The 17467-nt window shown below is 42.1% G+C and overlaps 1 protein-coding gene across 2 annotated transcripts in view; it reads left to right on the top strand.

Moving 5' to 3' along the window:
- Positions 1-17467, top strand: part of DBF4 (DBF4-CDC7 kinase regulatory subunit) — a 50931-nt gene that overhangs the window by 1576 nt on the left and 31888 nt on the right. Inside the window, exons 3-5 of one of the 2 annotated variants that reach the window (XM_075922425.1) lie at positions 412-587; positions 9657-9828; positions 11127-11321. In XM_075922425.1, the coding sequence (XP_075778540.1) occupies positions 9667-9828; positions 11127-11321 (357 nt within the window). In that variant the 5' untranslated portion in view covers positions 412-587; positions 9657-9666. The remainder of the gene's footprint in view (positions 1-411; positions 588-9656; positions 9829-11126; positions 11322-17467) is intronic. The other variant, XM_006119478.4, reaches the window with a different exon arrangement.

The raw sequence follows: 17467 nt of genomic DNA, 5'->3' as shown, positions 1-17467 counted from the left end.
CTATCCTGCTGCCTCTCTCCCTTTGAAATGTACAAGAGCCATCCACAGGGGGTTCCCCTCTGTGCTGCTTCCTTTGAAATGTACAAGATCCACAGGGTTGGGGCCTTTGGTGATTGCTCCCCTTTAACATTACTGTAGATGGGCATCAAAATGTCTTCTGAGAAATGAAGTAATTGAAAAAAACTTTAATATTGTTTTAAAGCTGGTTGTGTAATAATTTTCAAATCTTCTTTCTTGTATGTTTTAGGGCCACGGTTCTTCAAAAATACATCCTGTTTATGCAGAACTTTGGCTTATCCTGCCCTTACTGTCACTACTTGAATTTGGCTTTAAAGAGGGGAAAATATTTTGGAAAACATGCAAGTTCATAAAATATAATCCTATTCAAACTTTCTTTCTTTTTTCCACCAGGTGGAATACAAGGAAAAACAGAAAAAAATAAACCTTCTCTGAAAACATCAAAAAAAGATATCACAAAGACAGAGAAATCTAAATATAAGCCTCTTACAGGGAAGGTGTTTTATCTTGATATTCCATCTAATGTGATCTCTGAAAAATTAGAGACGGATCTGAAGGAACTAGGAGGGGTAAGTTTAAAAAACCATATGTGTTTACAAAGTGGGAAAAGTAATATGCAGGCTTTGGATATTTTTCCAATACATCATGTTCTGTAAATACATGATTAAAAATGATTATTTTTTTTTAAATATATGTTGTCCCGTAACTTTATTTTCTACATGTTTTCCTTTTTATAATGAATCTTTAGGTTAATGTTAAAATATAATTTTCTTCAGTTTTTTTGCTATTATAAGTGGAGCTGGTAACATTGCCTATAAGGTTAAGGTTATCCAATACTTTCTATTTTAAGACTTTGTTTTCAGTTGCTTTTAACTTTGCCTACCTCTGACTGTTTTGGCTGAAGTTTTCTGTGCTAGTTTTCTACCTCAGGCTCATTTTTTTTATTTGAAAGTTTGTCTGTTTCCAAAAATGAGATTAGAAAACAACATCTTTTCCCCAATGTTTAAAGCCTTTTTACAACTGTTTCATGGAGTCGCTCTTTTGCCTCCATGCTTCAGACCAGACTTGGGCAAGGTGGTCAAACTGGTGCTAGTAATATGCCTTTTGCTGTCCCCATGACATTTTGCTTAAATTTGGCCAAGTAATGAGGCTCAAAAAATCACTTCATAAGTGCTCAGAAGAGACTTACTGGTGTTTGGTAGCAATATTCTCCAAATATTTCATATAGCATGCATTAGCCCAGAGCTGCAAGGGCTGGATAGTTCTGTGTAATTGTTCTTTCCTGCCATCAGGGGCAGTATCTCTTATGCGGCAAGAACTGGGGTGATGACATGAGTTGAATTCAGAGTGCTGGGGGTGTAAGCAATAAAGGCATGATGCATTGCAGGAGCCAAAAGAGGGCCGGAGATGTAGGTGCGGGTGGATGGGGAGGAGTTTTTGGATATGAGCAAAGAGGAAGGGTGGGACAAGGAGGGCATGGGGTTGGATAGGATCAAGGATGGAAGTGGGCAGGAGACAGGAAGGCTACGTCTACACTGGCATGATTTTCTGGAAATGCTTTTAATGGAAAACTTTTCCATTAAAAGCATTTTCGGAAAAGCACGTCTAGATTGGCAGGACGCTTTTCCACAAAAAAGCCCCGATCGCCATTTTCGCGATCGGGGCTTTTTTGCGGAAAACAGTACTGTGCTGTCTACACTGGCCCTTTTGCGCAAAAGTCTTTCGGAAAAAGACTTTTGCCCTAATGGGAGCAGCATACTATTTCCGGAAAAGCACTGACAATCTTACATGAGATTGTCAGCACTTTTCCGGAAATTCAAGCGGCCAGTGTAGACAGCTGGCAAGTTTTTCCGGAAAAGCTGCTGATTTTCCGGAAAAGCTGGCCAGTCTAGACACAGCCGAAGTGAGGAGTTGGATAGGATCAGAGAGGGTGCGGGGCAAGAAGGTGGCCAGCAGGAGGTATGAGTATTGGATAGGAACAGGGGAGGAGATAGCTGAAGGGGTAAGGGAGGACACGATAGGGCACAGAGATAAAATAATTAACAGCCAGCACAGCACATTCCTCTACACATCCTGGAACTAAATCCAGGAATTCTGTGTCTTTGCAATCATCGGCTTACAAAGCTGTGAAGCCCACTAATAAAGTATGTGCTCAGCCCATGTGACTGGTTTACACAGAGGATAACAGCCTTCTACTGCTACCAGTTATTCTACCATATTATGATATTCTGCTATATTAAGAGGTAGTCTTTGCTATTAATCTAAAGGTCCAAATTAGGGATGTAAGCTACTAGTCAGCTACCCAAACCCCGCTTGCCCTGGATTCTGACTGCTGCGCTTCTGCCTATGAAATGTAGCAAGAGCCCGGGTTCTGACTGCTGCATTCTGTCTCCATAGGGGGCAGGAGAGGCAGAGGCACAGCGGGGAAATGGTGTGAGTGGGGACTGAAGCAGTGCCCACTTGCCCTGGGTCCCGACTGCTGTGCCTCTGTCTTTGAAATGTAGTAAGACCCGTGGACGCCTAATCAAGTAGTCAATGGAACTTCCATCAACTACTCAATTAGCTGATTAATCGAAATTTAACATCCCTAGTCCAGATTCTGTTCATGACCCAAGGTGGGGGTTAGTATGCTTTCACTGGACAGAATTTCTGTTTTGTTTTCCCAAAAAATCTATATTAAAAGAATATTAAGGTTACAAAGTTAAGCATTACAAAGTCAGGACATTTAGAAACAACATTTCTGTGCAGCCATAAATACAGGCCTTTTGTACTTAAATGTGCAGGACCAAATTAATGCATAGGCAAAGTAGGTGCATCCATAAGGCCCAAATGTGTGTGGTAGCAACCAAAATGAGTGATTGTTTTTTTGTTTTTTAACCAGTGATGCTGATTTTCATGCACACTAAAAGAACTTCACTCATTTGAGTGAATGGCACCGTGACCTGCCATGTGACAGCACTACCAGGTTTACTCCAGCTGTTTTGTTACTGTGAGCACAGTTCTTGGCAAATCCATAACATGGCCAGCCAGGTCACAATGAGTCTATTGTATGTGTGGTTTGTATGTGTGGTTTATATTAGAAGGTAGGGATCTAGAAGTGTATGTTTGTCTAAGTCCCAATGATGGGTTAATCCAGCTCTGCATCCACACACTTTTTTTAATCGCAGGAGACCATTTTATACAATGCTGTTTAGATTGGACAGTGATTTGGGAATGAATCAAGCTTGTATAATGAATGATATCTGTAGGATAACAGCTTCACTTGTAAGGGAGTTGAAATATTTAAAGAAGCAAGCAGGGATTGCAGAAAATAATGGGATGGTTATAGGCTGAAATGGAATTCTGGAAATCTGTTTCTATTCCTGTCTTTGTTAGAGAGTTAGTATGTGATTTGAGGCAAGTCACTTTCACCAGAATTTTCGCAAATGGCCACAGATTTTCTGAGTTCCCATAGTTAAACTCCTGGGGCCAGATTTGCAGAAATGCTGAATCCTCACAATTGAACTCAATTGGAACCGTGTTTTCAACAGTGCTATAAAAATAAGTACTCTGAAGAATCAGGCCCTAACTGTCTCAAATTGGGCACTTAGGGTTAATGAACACTTCTGATCATTTGGACCAGATAAGAAGTACCTCAGTTCCTCATCTGTGAAGTGGGGATAGTAATAGCACCTAATCAGTCAAGGTTGTTGTGAAGGTAAATAATCTCATGAAATACTCACCCTATAGTGAGAGTACTATAAAAGAGTCAAAGATGAAATGAATAATTTTGTATTTGGTGCAGGTTTTGGATGATGTAAATTAAATATGGCCCATGGCCATGCATTGAATGAAGAGGATAAAATATAAGTATTGAATAGCTACTCATTCAATAATAAGGCATGGGGTCCTATGGAAGAATGGTATGTAATAATATAATTATCCATTACTGGGAGTAGGTTAAATGGTCATTGAATCTCACAAATAATTTCATGTACTTTCCACCAAAAAAAAAAATCCACACAGAAACTGCCAAGAAGACGAAGTAGGGAAACACGAGTATAAATATACCAAGCTTGAAAATGTCTTTAATTTTGACCTGGGAATGTAGCGTAGGTTCTAGGAATTCACTCTGAAAGAGTGTCACAAAATGTTGTTTAAACTGTGGTATCAAATCTTTTAGTTAGTTAACTTAATAAAATAGACAAAAGAATTTTTAAGATAAACCATGCAGGATAAATGTTTTTAATTAAAAATGCATTTTTTTAAAATGGAAATAACATATCTTATTTACATATTGCTAATTCTTGTTTTATAGTTTGCTGAAGTGGATATTTGCACTTATTTCTTAATTGGTTTTCATATTTTTAGAAGAATTTCTGATTTTATATTAAAGAATTCTATTAAGAAGTTTCACACAAAACGATATATGCTGCAAAAGACACATCTAGGATCTCATTAGCGTTCTTGCTCAAAACCAATAAAAACTCAGACACAAAATGGATAAACAAATATCTCTGTTATATTGCAAACACTTTCACCCTCCAATGTTTTAAAAATCCACAAGTCAAAAAAGTTGAAATGCTTTGACCAGGTTACATTCCTCCATGTTTGAAGTCATTGTGCTCTTTAAGTAATGGAGGTGCTTTTGAAAATCCCACCTATAGGTATCTAAAGATAGGATTTGTTAGGCTCCTGTTTTTGAAAATGTTATTAGAGTACATTTATGTACCAACAAGTGTTTTCAGAGTCAGGACCTTAATTTTTCAAGATTTCTTCTTATTGCACTTTTGTAAAATTCAAATAAGAGATTCTACAGATTGACAATTTTCTTCTTACTTTTTAATATCTATAATTTAGTTCACTGATAAATTTTAACTTAAAGTTGTAAAGCACAGATTTTCAACTTTGTTTTACAAAGCCTTAACCTGATTTAAATAAATTGATATCAATCGTAATTTAGAGCAGTGATTTATTGTCTTGTCTCAGGACGGAGTAATTAATAGAAGAACACTTAATTTTATTAGTTGTGGATTAAGCCTCCCATATATGGGTACAACAGAGTAATATTACCTTGTAACAATTCAGTTAAACAACTTGAAATGTATATGTAAATGGTAAATACCATTTGCTATGGTGGCATTTAACTGTGAGTAGGTCAGGATTCCCACAAACTTCATAGGTCTTCTGTTGCTGAGAGAAAAGTTCAAGATCAAATATGAGGAAGCAGACTATTCACAATTAATTTTGAATGTTTTTAGCACTTAAAATATTTTAATGTTATAATATTTTGGAGATTTACTATGATTATATTTTTATTATAGGCACTCAAACTTTTCATAGTTACAGTTTAAAGATAGTCTGACCAGTTGTTTCTTTCAAATTGTGGGATGTCAGAATTTTTTCACTGTGTGCTACTCTAGTTCTCTGGCCATCCTTTTGTTGTCATTTCTTCTGAGGGATCTGATTAGAAAGTAAAAATCAGCAAAAACGTGCTTAAGAATCTGTGAAACTGATTAAGTTTGTGTGATCTCTTAAACGTCTCTTTTAGCTAGGATAGCACAATTGCGCAATAGCACAGATACAGTTGTGATAGCTTTTGCAAGATTCTTCAGATTTTGTAGGTTGTGTTCCTGAACCTACAGAAAGGGGGAAAACATGGCATTCGTGTTGTCCCTTATATATTTTGTGTGTCCAGCTGAATTTTTTTCTGGTTCTTCTTTTTAGTTTTTAGTATCTATTTTATCTTCAACTAGCATTTTCTCTTGTTACATCTTTTCCCTTCCGTTTGATTCAGCAGTCCTCTTAGAATTCCCATTTCTTCAACTGGTTTTCTGCAATTGTAGTAGGTCCCAAATTGCAACAGGAGCAAGGCAAGAGCCAATAACACTATTATAAATCCTGTAAGTCCTGCAGGTTTCTGCTGCTGGATGGGGAGGGGTAAGTAATTTTTGTATCAATTTAGAAAGTGCATTATGACATCTTTGGTGTCTTTTTGTTGTCTCTGTTCCTATCTCTTTCTCTGTCTTTGTATCTTCAGGACCTGTTTTTACTCCTATGAGGCATACTTCTCTTCCTTGCCTCCCTCTCTTCAACCCTATTGCCACCCAAGCTTGCACCAAAATACCAATGCCAGTTAGCTTAGGCCCCAGTCTTGCAAAGTTTTTGTGTGTGTGCTTAATTTTATGCACATAGGTAGTCATTAACTTCAGGGAAAGTACTCATATGTGAAGTTAAGCATATTTAAGTTAAATATGAAGTTAAGCAGGATTTGGGCCTTACTTAATCTCACAATTCACAATCTTAAAAAAACCCACTGTGACATAATTCAAATAATTACTCTAACATTTCCTGTAATACTGTGGTCTCTATCTCCTCCCCCCAAATCCCCTGCACTAATCCTTTTATTGTTGCTATTCGATTCTTAGTGTTCTAGCTAAACACTGGGGCCAAATTCTGCTCTCAGTTATTACACTAGTAAGTATTTGGTTGTTTCATTGACATCAGTGGAATTGCTTCTAATTGACAACATTGTATCTGAGAGCCGGGGACCTGAACAGTTTATGATCTGGTGGCTAATTCTGCTGTTTTCTTTTTGACTGTGAAGCACCATGCACACCTGGGGCACTGGAAAAATTATTACATTGTATCTAGTCATATGCATTGTGCCTGCAACATCTGGAAAGTTACTTCTGGAAAGTGAAAGTTGGTTAGCACTTCTTGGAAATTAAATTATAGTTATTTAATCAAGCAATAGCAATGTTGTGTTATCCAGATTTAAACCTTTTGGAATTTAATTGAAACCTAAATTTTAACTAAATGTAATCTCCAAAGACTATATTTACAAATATTCTATTGAACTCTCAATAATTGAATTCTGCAAAATCCCACTAAATCTTTATTTAATCTTCTTACATTTTTGGCCTGAAGGAACAACTTGCTCCAAGCTCAACACTGGATAGAGTTTTCACACACAAAACAGTGGAACTGCTGAGTTCACGTAAGAGTGGGATTAGTTGAATTTCTATCAAAAATAAACCTTGGCAGTAAAAATGTTTGATCCCTATATTTGCAGCAGTTGATAGGAGATGCTTACCCTGTCTGCTTTTCAGAACATTTTAATGGCTACAGATGTGTGAACTAATAGGAACATACAGGGAAACCGCCAACTTGAATTGTGTTATTGGCGTTTAAGTGTTGTATGAAATTTTAGGAATGAAATTTCACAGCAGTGTGATTTCAACACTAAGGCATCCCTTTGAATTTAACATTATAATCTTTTTCTCTTCCTTCTTGTCCTTCTCTCTAACCCAGAACTTTAAAAACTATTTTTGAGGAGAAGTGCACTATCAAAAAAATATAATGGGCAGGGCTCGCCAAGCAGCGGCGAGCCCTGCTCACCAGCTGCGTGGAAGCACTCGCTGTGCATGCATAGACCGCGCTGCGCATGTGCTAATCGCGCTGCGTGGCCCCACCGGGCTAAAATCTACTCGCTACAGGCAAGTATATTGCCTAATTTGTCGAGCCCTGATAATGGGTATTATTTTTTACCACTATTCTTGGGGAAGCAGCATGGTCCCGATTTTGTGAGATGCTTAGTGCCTTCAACTTCAGTTAAAAATTATGATTATTTGCTACTGTCTCTGGGTGCACACTTGAAAGTGTGCAGTCCACTCTGTTTCCAACCTCCACAGAGAGTGCTCCTGCTGCACTTTGTGCTTTCTCAACAGAACAGTAATAGGACTGAGATGGGCTGCTTGCCTGCCCAGCTCCTTCTGCCTTTTAAATTGCAGAGCTGCAGCCAGTTTTGGTCCTGGACCTAGCATGAACCGGGACTGAGCTGGCTGCCTGTCGACTAATTGAGTAGTCAATAAAAATTCTATCAACTACTTGATTAGTTAAATATCAGCTTCTTAACATCGCTACTCTGCAGCAGCCTCTGCTGTGTGCTCCTCATCCCCTCCCTCCTCCGCACTGCTGCCTCGGATAGTGCAGGGAAGAGGGGAGCAGGTGGAGCCAGTGCTTGTGCGGAACCAGCTTTTAAGTTGGATGCCCCTGAGCACTGGCTTCTGCCACCCCACCCCCAAGATGCCTCTGTGGAAAGCACCAAGGGGGGAAGGAAGCTCCATGGAGCCGACTCCTCATACATATCAGCTCCCCCCTGACGCCTGCGCTGCTCCGTCTCTGTCAGAGGCAGCGCAGGATGGGAGGGCAGGCGGCTCTATGGTGATCATTTTTCTTGCCCTTTTCTGAACCTCTTCCAATTCCGTTACAGTCTGTATCTTTCTAAACCGGGACTCTCTGGTCCAGCAATATCTGTGGTCCGGCAGGAACAGGGAGATCTAGCGGCAGGGCAGGAGCATGATGGAGGGGTGGGGAGACAGTGACTCAGTTGGGAGACCCGCGTCGTGGGGGAAGAGCTGGGCGGTGCAGCAGAGTTCCGACCCTAGAGTCCGGGAAGCTCCATACCAGCAGCAGCCATGGAGCTCAGGCTGCAGCCAGGGAGCTTTGGCTCCATTCTGGCCCCAGCGGCAGCCAGAGAACTCTGGCCCTGGCCACAGTGCTCCAGTCCCAGTTGAGGACTTCCAGCTTTGTAGCCAGGCAGCTGCAGAGATCTGGCCCTGGTGGCAGCTACAGAGCCCTACAGGGCTGGGGCAACAGAGGGGCCAGCCTGGAGCCTTAGCCCTCCACTGGTCTGGTAAATCCCCTTGTTCAGGATTGGTCAGATCCTGAGAGTGCTGGACCAGGGAGGTCCAATCTGTATATCTTTTTTGAGATGAGGCAACCAGATCTGCATACAGTATTCAAGATGTGAATGCACCATGGATAGAGCCAATAAGATATTTTGTTTTATTCTTTCTTAATGATTCTTAGTATTCTATTTGCTTTTTTGACTGCCACTGCACATTTAGTGGGTGTTTTCAGAGAGCTAGTCACAGTGGTTCCAAGATCTCTTTCTTGTGTGTTAACAGCTAATTTAGACCCCATCATTTTATATACTGTAAAACTCCAATAGTCCGGCATCCAGTTGTCTGGCACTCCTGATAGTCCAGTGTCAACTTGAACCCGGAACTGCTCAGGTCAGCCGCTCTCACGGCCGAGCCGCTGTGAGCCACATGCGCGCTCACGGCCTGCGCCGTTCTGCTCACAGTCCCCAGCGCGCACAGCGTCCAGCCTGCACATGCTAGCAGCCGGCTGCTGAACACAGGCAGCTGCTCCGGGACCAGAGCATAAGGTGGCGGGGTGAGGGGGATTGGGTTGGGAGTATGCCCCCTTATAGAACCTCCTGGTACTTGGGCATATCCGATAATCCAGCACCACTTAGGTCCCAAAGGTGCCCGATGTAGTTGGGATTATATTTTCCAATGTGTACTACTTCACATTTATCAATGTTGAATTTCATTTGCTATTTTGTTGCCAAGTCACTCAATTTTGAGAGATCTTTTTGTAGCTCTTCGCACTCTGCTTTGGATTTAACTTGAGTAGTTTTGTATCACCTGCAAATTTTTCCACTTTGCTGTTTACCCCTTTTTTCTGGATCTTTTATGAATATGTTGAATAAAACTGGTCCCAGATCTCTGGGGAGACCTCTATTTATATTTCTTCATTCTGAAAACTAGCCATTTATTCCTAACTTTTGTTTTCTTCCTTTTAACCAGTTACAAATCCATGAGAGGACCTTCCCTCTCAACCCACGACAGCTTACTTTGCTTAAGAGCCTTTGGTGAGGGACCTTGCCAAAGGCTTTCTGAAAATCTTAAGTGCACTGTATCTACTGGATCCCCCTTATCCACATGCTGCTTGATCCTCTCAAAGAAATCTAGTAGATTGGTGAGACGTGATTTCCCTTTACAGAAACCATGTTGCAACATATTGTGTTCATCTGTGAATCTGACAGTTTTGTTCTTCACTAATAAAATTAGGTATACTCATTATTTTCTAACTATTCATATTTCAGTTCTGTAACCTCATTTTGTAGTAATCTGAATTCTTCTATTCAGAAAACAATACAAGTAGATTTATAAATTGTACTAGTTTTATTTTATAGTTATGTACAAACATCCTACACTGAAAGAAGATATTAAGGCTACAATTTAAAGCACTCTAGCATTAGGAAATTCAATAAATAATGTTGCATATGCTAACTTAATTTAGCCTGTTTGCACACATGCATTATGATAGTCTTTAATTATATGATTATATTTTTTGTACAGGGCCAATGCATCATTGAACAAAATAAATGGTTCTTATCAAATGAGCAGCAACTCAATAATTTGTTTTATCCTTATTGTTCAATGGGTGGCTACAAGCATAAGCTGCTGCATAGTATTCAAACCCTGATCTGAAGGCAGATCTGTTAAGTTTTATAATGTAGGTAATTTGAGCAGATTTTCATGGGGATGACAAAATACAGATACCAGACACAAATGTCACCTTAGCTAACTTTCAAGTCCCTGTTTCAAAGCAAGAGGGTGCTAGAACTAGTTGGAGAAAAAGTTACATTGGCAAAACTTAGGGGTTGTCTCTTCTATGAGGTGGATTGACAGTACAGCAATTGATCCACCAGCAGTCAATTTAACACGTCTAGTAAAGACCCACTAAATCGACCACTGATCACTCTCCTGTTGATTCCAGTACTCCAGCAGAACAGGTTGAATAAGAGGATACAACAGGAGAGGTTTTTTGTTGACCCCTCACAGTGTAGACCCTCTAGTAAATAGGTCTAAGCTACTCTATTGAGTTACTCTATTGATAGAACTCAAATTGTGTAGCTTAGATAAACCTGTCCTTGTAGTGTAGACCTGTCCTTTTTTTTTCCCCCTCTAGCCTAATTCTTTGAAATTGCAGGATTGTTTTGAGAAAATTCAGCTTGAAATGAGCAGTTGGTAAATTTTCAGCCTGAGTGGTTAAAGTTTGTCAAAGTTATAAGCAACTGAAACAGTGTTCTATAATGCAAAGGGTCATCGCCTTTAATTATAGGTAATACTAACCATTGATTTCACTATTGTTAATGCAGCATTATCTAAACTGAAGTTTATAAAATGTATTTGAATATTGCTTCTTGGTTCATTAAGTACATCAAAGAGCATATAATTTTGATAATTACTCATTTTTTCTTTTAAATTTAGAGAGTGGAGGGATTTCTTAGCAAAGATATCAGCTATCTGATTTCTAATAAAAAGGAAGCAAAATTTGCTCAGGTTCTTGGACAAATTTCTCCCGTCCCAAGCCCAGGCTCTGCACATACTGGCGGAAATAGTTCACCTCATCCCAGTAGCAGAAGAGATCGACATGATGGAAATTCATTTAAGAGGGTGGATACAGTAAGTTTCTTTGCAAAAATCTTGCAAATCAAGTACATCCTACTCCACCTGCTCATATGATCTTCCCTTATTTTGTTTTCTAAATGCTGTGTAAAATGTGGGGCTGAGAATGACATGGTTCAACATAACAAACATTGTTGGTTTTAAATGGTTTCAAACTGTGTTAGTTAAGTGTGATATAACCTTCATAAGATGGAGTGTTCCCTCCAAACATTAGCTCTTTCTATAGTGAAGCCAACTACATTTAAACCAAATTTTTGAAAACTGTTCTCTAGCATAGGGTGGCCAAACTATGTTTAAATAGTGACTAGGAGGCTGCAACTCCTGGTCACTATGCTCGCCAACCCCCTTCTGTCTGCTGCAGATCGTGCCCTCTCCTACCAGGAGGGGGGCCGCTTCCAGCCATATCTGCGGCCAGATGCGGGCTGGACCACAGGGTCTGCCCCAGGATCGGGGCTGGGGACAGGATGCTACGGACAGATGGTGGCTTGGCCCCGATTGGGGCCTTGTTGGCCAAGCTTCATTTTTAAATAAAGTACAATATTATGTCCTACACAAAAAGGTTTCAACATTATCTTTATTAATGGCAGGGGTGGGGAACCTTTTTTGGGTCAGGGGCCATTCATCCACAGAAAAATCAGGGACTACACAAGTAAGAAGGGGAAAAAAAAACCCCAAGCCTCACTGATGTAGCCCTCAACTATACACCTCACTCCCCTGGTGCTCCAGACCCATGGCGGGGGAAGGACTGACGTTCAAGGCCTCACGTCAGATTAACTCTCCTGGGGTTCCACGATTAGTGGATTTTGTTGATCCCCTAGGCTCTGGAGTGGGGCCAAAAATGAAGGGTTCAGTGTGTGGGACAGAGCTGCCAGTGAGCAGGCTGGGGGCAGGGGAAAGGAGTGGGCTGGGGGGGCGGGCAGGGTCTCAACAGGGAGGTGAGTGACGGGGCTTGAGGTATATAAGGGGGCTGGGCAGGAACTGGCTGGGGACAGGGTGTCTGGTCAGGCGAGAGGGGGCAGGAGCAGGCTGGGGGGATGGGGCCTCAGTGAGAAGGTGAGGCAGTTTGGGGGGCAGCCGGGGCTTGGCAAGAAGGGGTGGGAGGCACTTACTTTTTTTCAGGCCCTGTGCTGGTACTGGACTCATCTTCCCACTGCTCCTATTAGCCGGATTCTGGTCAATGGGAGCACAGGGAAAGGCTCCAGACAGAGCATTGCTGTTCCCTCAGCCTGGGAGAGGGAGCGCTTCTTCCCCGCACAGGGAGGCTCAGGGCTTTCTCTGCCTTCCCGACCCCCACAGTGGGAAGCCAGTACTAGTGCTTCAAACATGCGAGGGAGGAGGAAGGACATCTTCCCCATGCAGTGAGGCTCAGGGCTTTCTCCCTAGTGTTGCCAGGTGTCCGGTTTTGAACCGGTCAGTCCGGTATATGAGCTTTCTGTCCAGGAAACAAATTGAGAAGATACTGGACATATAAATGTCCAATATTTTCTAATTAAATTGTTATTATCATCATGAGTATCAGTACAGTAAAACTCCAGTGGTCCGGCATCCAATGGTCCAGCACTCCTGATGGTCCGGCACCATCTGGAACCCAGAAGTACTCCGGGCAGCTGCTCTGCCCCCAGCTTCCCCATTCAGCCACTGCTGAAACTGACCAGCGGCTGACTCGGGGAAGCCGGGGGCAAAGTAGCTGGGGTGCTGACGGGTTGGTCCTGTAACGTCGACCCTTGGCGCTGTGGGACCAACCTGGCAGCACTCCAGCTGCTCTGCCTCAGACTTCTCCAAGTCAACCGCTGATGAAACTGACCAACGGCTGACTCTGGAAGCCCGGGGCAGAGCGTACTGTGCCCCAGGCTTCCCGGAGTCAGCTGCTGGTCAGTTTCAGCACTGGCTGACTTGGGAAAGTCAGAGGCAGAGCAGCTGGGGTGCTGTCGGGTTGGTCCCACAGCACTGAGGGGTGCATTCCCCCCCCACTCCACCCCAGACCCCTCATAGCCCCCCCTTCCTATAGTCCAACATATCTGATAATCCGGCACCCCCTGGGTCCTAACGGTGCCGGATTATCGGAAGTTTAATGTATGTTGTTGCGTACTGCCTTGCTGGTGAACATGCTCATGCTGCCGGGACCGTGGGCAGAATTCCGGGATCTGCGTGCACCCAGGCCAGCCCTGCTCTCTGCTGGCCAGTTCCCCCGCCTTCCCCGGCCAGCCCCGCTCCCCACCGGCCGGTTCCCCCCAATCCCCTCCCGATCTCCAGCCAGCCAGCCCTGGTCCCCACTCCTGGCCAGTCCTGCTTCCCACTGGCTGGTTCCGCCCCCATCTCCCCTGGCCAGCCCTGCTACCCCCGACTCCCTCCCAGCTGGTTCCTCGCCCCCGCCCCATCTGAGATCAAATGTGTCCAGTAATTTTTTAAAACCATCTGGTAACCCTATTTTTCCCTCCTTCCCCTCCCTCTCCCCCCCTTGCACCCTCCACAGCGGGATGAGCCCGGACACCAGCTCCTGCCCCAACTCTACTGCCTTGGGCGGTGGCTGTGGCTTGGGGCTCTGTGGCGGCTGCACCTGGAAGCAGCTAACAGGCCGTGGGCCACCTCTGGTGGGAGCAGGTACAGGGGGGCAGCAGATTCTGTACTGCCTCGGGCTCAGTAATGTAGTGTGACAGCGTGGAGAGGATCTTGAGCACCTGGATCATGAAGCCACTGAACAAACGGGCTGATACTGATCCCCCCGGAAAAGCTGCTTGCTGAAGGAGCACTTCTCCTTGGCATTGCTGAGGCCCACCAGCCTAGGGCCGCTCACCCTGGACAGGGGGGAAGGGATCCCTGGGTGTCTTTGGTCTCGGAAGCCGCATGGCTGAGGGGCAGCAGAATGAAAACTTTTATGTGAGATGCAGAGTGACATGCTGCCGTAACTGTTGTCGCTCAGGAAAAGCTTTTTTTTTTTTTTTTAATAGCAAGAGAAACTCTCATTGCCAACATTCTTTAGAAACCCACAAATTACAGCTACATATGTAGAGCCTTTTTTTTACATCCTTTTGCTAGAAGAAAGATTTTGTGTGAAATAGTCAACTCACTTTCACTATCTTATCACTAGTAGAATATTTTTGTAGCAATATTGGCATCTAGGAAATAAATGCACAAGTCAACTATTGTAAACCTCTCTGTTTTCAATGGTCAGATGTTTTTTGCTTGTTTAGTGGGATTATGACTTGGGTGAGTAAAAAACTGTTTTCTGGCTGCTTCCAGCTGTGAAAAATCAGAAAAAGAAATTAGCTTGAACAAAATCCTAAAATTTCAGAAAATATCACTGAATTAAAAAAGTTGACAACATTTCTATTTCATATTGAATAAAAAATTTTATTTGACCCAAAACTAATAATTTTGTTTCTGGTCCCATTTTCACATAGAAGTAAATAAACTGTAAGGAGGGACCTAACTCAAAATGTTTAAACCAGTAGTTACCTGAACTTTTCTTGAATGGGGGAGACCTGGGTTCAATTCCCCTCATATGAAGTGGAGAAGGAATTTGAACTTGGGTCTTTCATGTTTTGGAACAGTACTCTAAATTCTAGGCTATTAGGTAGATTGCTGGGGTTCTTTCTCGCTGTCTGCTGTTGGAATTGCTCCATTTTTATAAAATACTTGTATAGTCAGTAGGCCAGAGAGAAGGACTCTATCATCGTGGTATAAGCACTTCTCCTGTGTGGTAGGAGATCCAAGTTTAAATCCCTGCTCCAAAGCCTTGCTCTGTTTTTGTCTGAAGCTGTTTGGGAAATTCCTATCAAATTCAAAGATAGTTTGTATCAAATGAGACTGAATTTTTCAACAAATTCAGTCCAGAAAAGTCTACTGTAGTTAAGATGCATAGGCCAGTTGGCAGTACTTTCTAATACAGCTATTTTCTGTAGATGGTACCACTTAATCTTGTATGTGTAACATATTATCCGGCATCCCTATCTTCCTAAGTCTCTGTTCATTACTAAAAATGTCATGCAGTAGGAGAGTAGGAGCTAGAGTTGCAGTGGGAAAGGACAGTGTAGGAGTGGGACTTGTCAGAATCTTCCTTAGCTGTCATGAAAAGCTCAGGAAAAAAAGGTGGCTGCACAACAGGTGATCCTACAAGTGCCAGAGAGATCACTTTCTCTGGTGTTTAGTTTCTAATAAGTATTTGAAATTTCTTATGCCCATGGCTGAATATCATAATTAATTGAATATTTATTGAAACACATCCCTTATCAGGCAATTGCATATTGATAATCATGATGTGTTTTTTTTTTTTTTTTTTGCAGTTAGCAATACTGGAAGCTTAGGGAAAGACTATATTAAACTTGACTGGCTCCATAAACTCAGGATTTTCTAAATTATCTTTGATCTCTATAGGGATGTAAAAGTGTAGTTGATTAACACCTATAAGCAAAAGCTTATGGGTTAATGCTATAAAATACACGTATTCTCCCCCCTACCCCCCACACACACACTTGCCAGTAAATATTTTAGCAGGCTGACCAGCAGCCTGGCTCAGACCTGATGTGCGATGGGTCCGGGACCTATCCTCGTTGCAGCTCTGCATCTAAAGCATATTGGGGGCAGGCAGCCCAGCTCAGTTCTGGCTCATGTCAGGTCTGGGAGCTCAGCCCACTCCCTAGATGGCGGCTGCTGCCATCCCGCGCTGCTGCCTCTTTATCAGAGGCAGCAATGCAGGGCAACAGGCAGCCAGTCCACACGGGGGATTGATTTTTAAATTGGCTCCCCTTGCGGATTAGCTCCTACTTGGCAGGGGTCTTCTTGGGAGTGAGACCTGAGCGCACTGGCTGCCGCCCCCACCTCGGGGTCTATAGAATAATCCACTAACTGATAAGAATTCATGAGGTTACTTGACTATTCAATTAACTGATATTTAACATGCTTAGATCTCTAACATGCAGTTCATTCTTTGTTATGTGTCCCCTTCCCGCTACCTAGGGGTGACTTAAAGTGTTTGGAAATTAAAATATACAGGTGTCCATAAAGTGATTTCAAACCTTGCCATTACAGGTCTGATATGGCACTACCTTCTCTAGAATTTCACCCAGGCAGTTGAAGTGGTGCTATACCACAATTTTGTTCTTTAGTAACATATTCCGTAGTTTAGCGAATATTCGTTTTTACAAACCCCACAATACCACCACCACCCCTCGCTCCCGCAGGCTATGCTCGTGTGTAGGGTATAAAGGGTTTTTTTTTACTGAAAGGAAGATAATACTCTTCCTTGAGGAAAGCAGCATATTTTAATTTAATAATAGAGACAGTTATGTTAAAATTCATTACTTTACTGTGTAACTAGTAAAAGAAGAAAAACAATTTTAAAAAAAGTCTTCACATTCTCATTCACTCTGATCTCTACAGTCAGTGCCAGCATCCTCCTCCTCAGCGTCTGAGTTCTCAAAACCATCAAAACTCTTGTCATAGTCACTGTCTTTAAAAACATTCATAAAATCCATAGCCAAGGTGAGATCGGCTTCAGTGACATTTGAGTGTATGATTTGCGCTTAGGCATTTCTAAAAGCTTTAAAAAGTTTAAAAAGTGTAAAGGTTTAAAGTTTAAAAGTCTAAAATACAAGTTAAAACCAATGAAGGAACAAATGAATGGAAAAGCGGTGTTGTTCAAAGGGGTTATATACCCCTTACTGCTCGGCGTTATCAGCTGCGGCTCATAAACAGTTGATTACAGGTGCTCTGCATTACCATCATCAGCTGCAGCTCATTAACAGGTTATTTCAGGTGCTTTGTACTACCGTTATCCACGGACTTTCTCCTGCTGGGTATACGGGTTTTTTTTTTTTACTCAAATAGCAAAACCACGGGGTATATTCGCTAAAATACGATAGCTAGTTACACTCATGGGGGTTGTCTTACATTATTGTAAACTATTAACAGTGAGAATACTGAGCTTTCAGCTGTATAGATCCCAACAGCACTCTGCAAAACATGATGCTGATTTTAGGCATTTGATGTATGAAATTTGATGAAAAATGGTTAAATAATGCAGATTAACATGTGGTGGTTATACAGTATTTTGTTGGTTTAATAGAGGTAGTTGACACAATATTTAACTTCAGTTTGTACAAAAAGCAACTTTTTAACATAATGCACCCTATATTTCAGTATTT

This window comes from Pelodiscus sinensis, chromosome 2 (genome assembly GCF_049634645.1).
Source record: "Pelodiscus sinensis isolate JC-2024 chromosome 2, ASM4963464v1, whole genome shotgun sequence".
NCBI classification, from domain to species: Eukaryota; Metazoa; Chordata; order Testudines; family Trionychidae; genus Pelodiscus; species Pelodiscus sinensis.
Note: the sequence above shows the minus strand (reverse complement) of the source record. Positions and strands in the feature narration are given on the sequence as shown.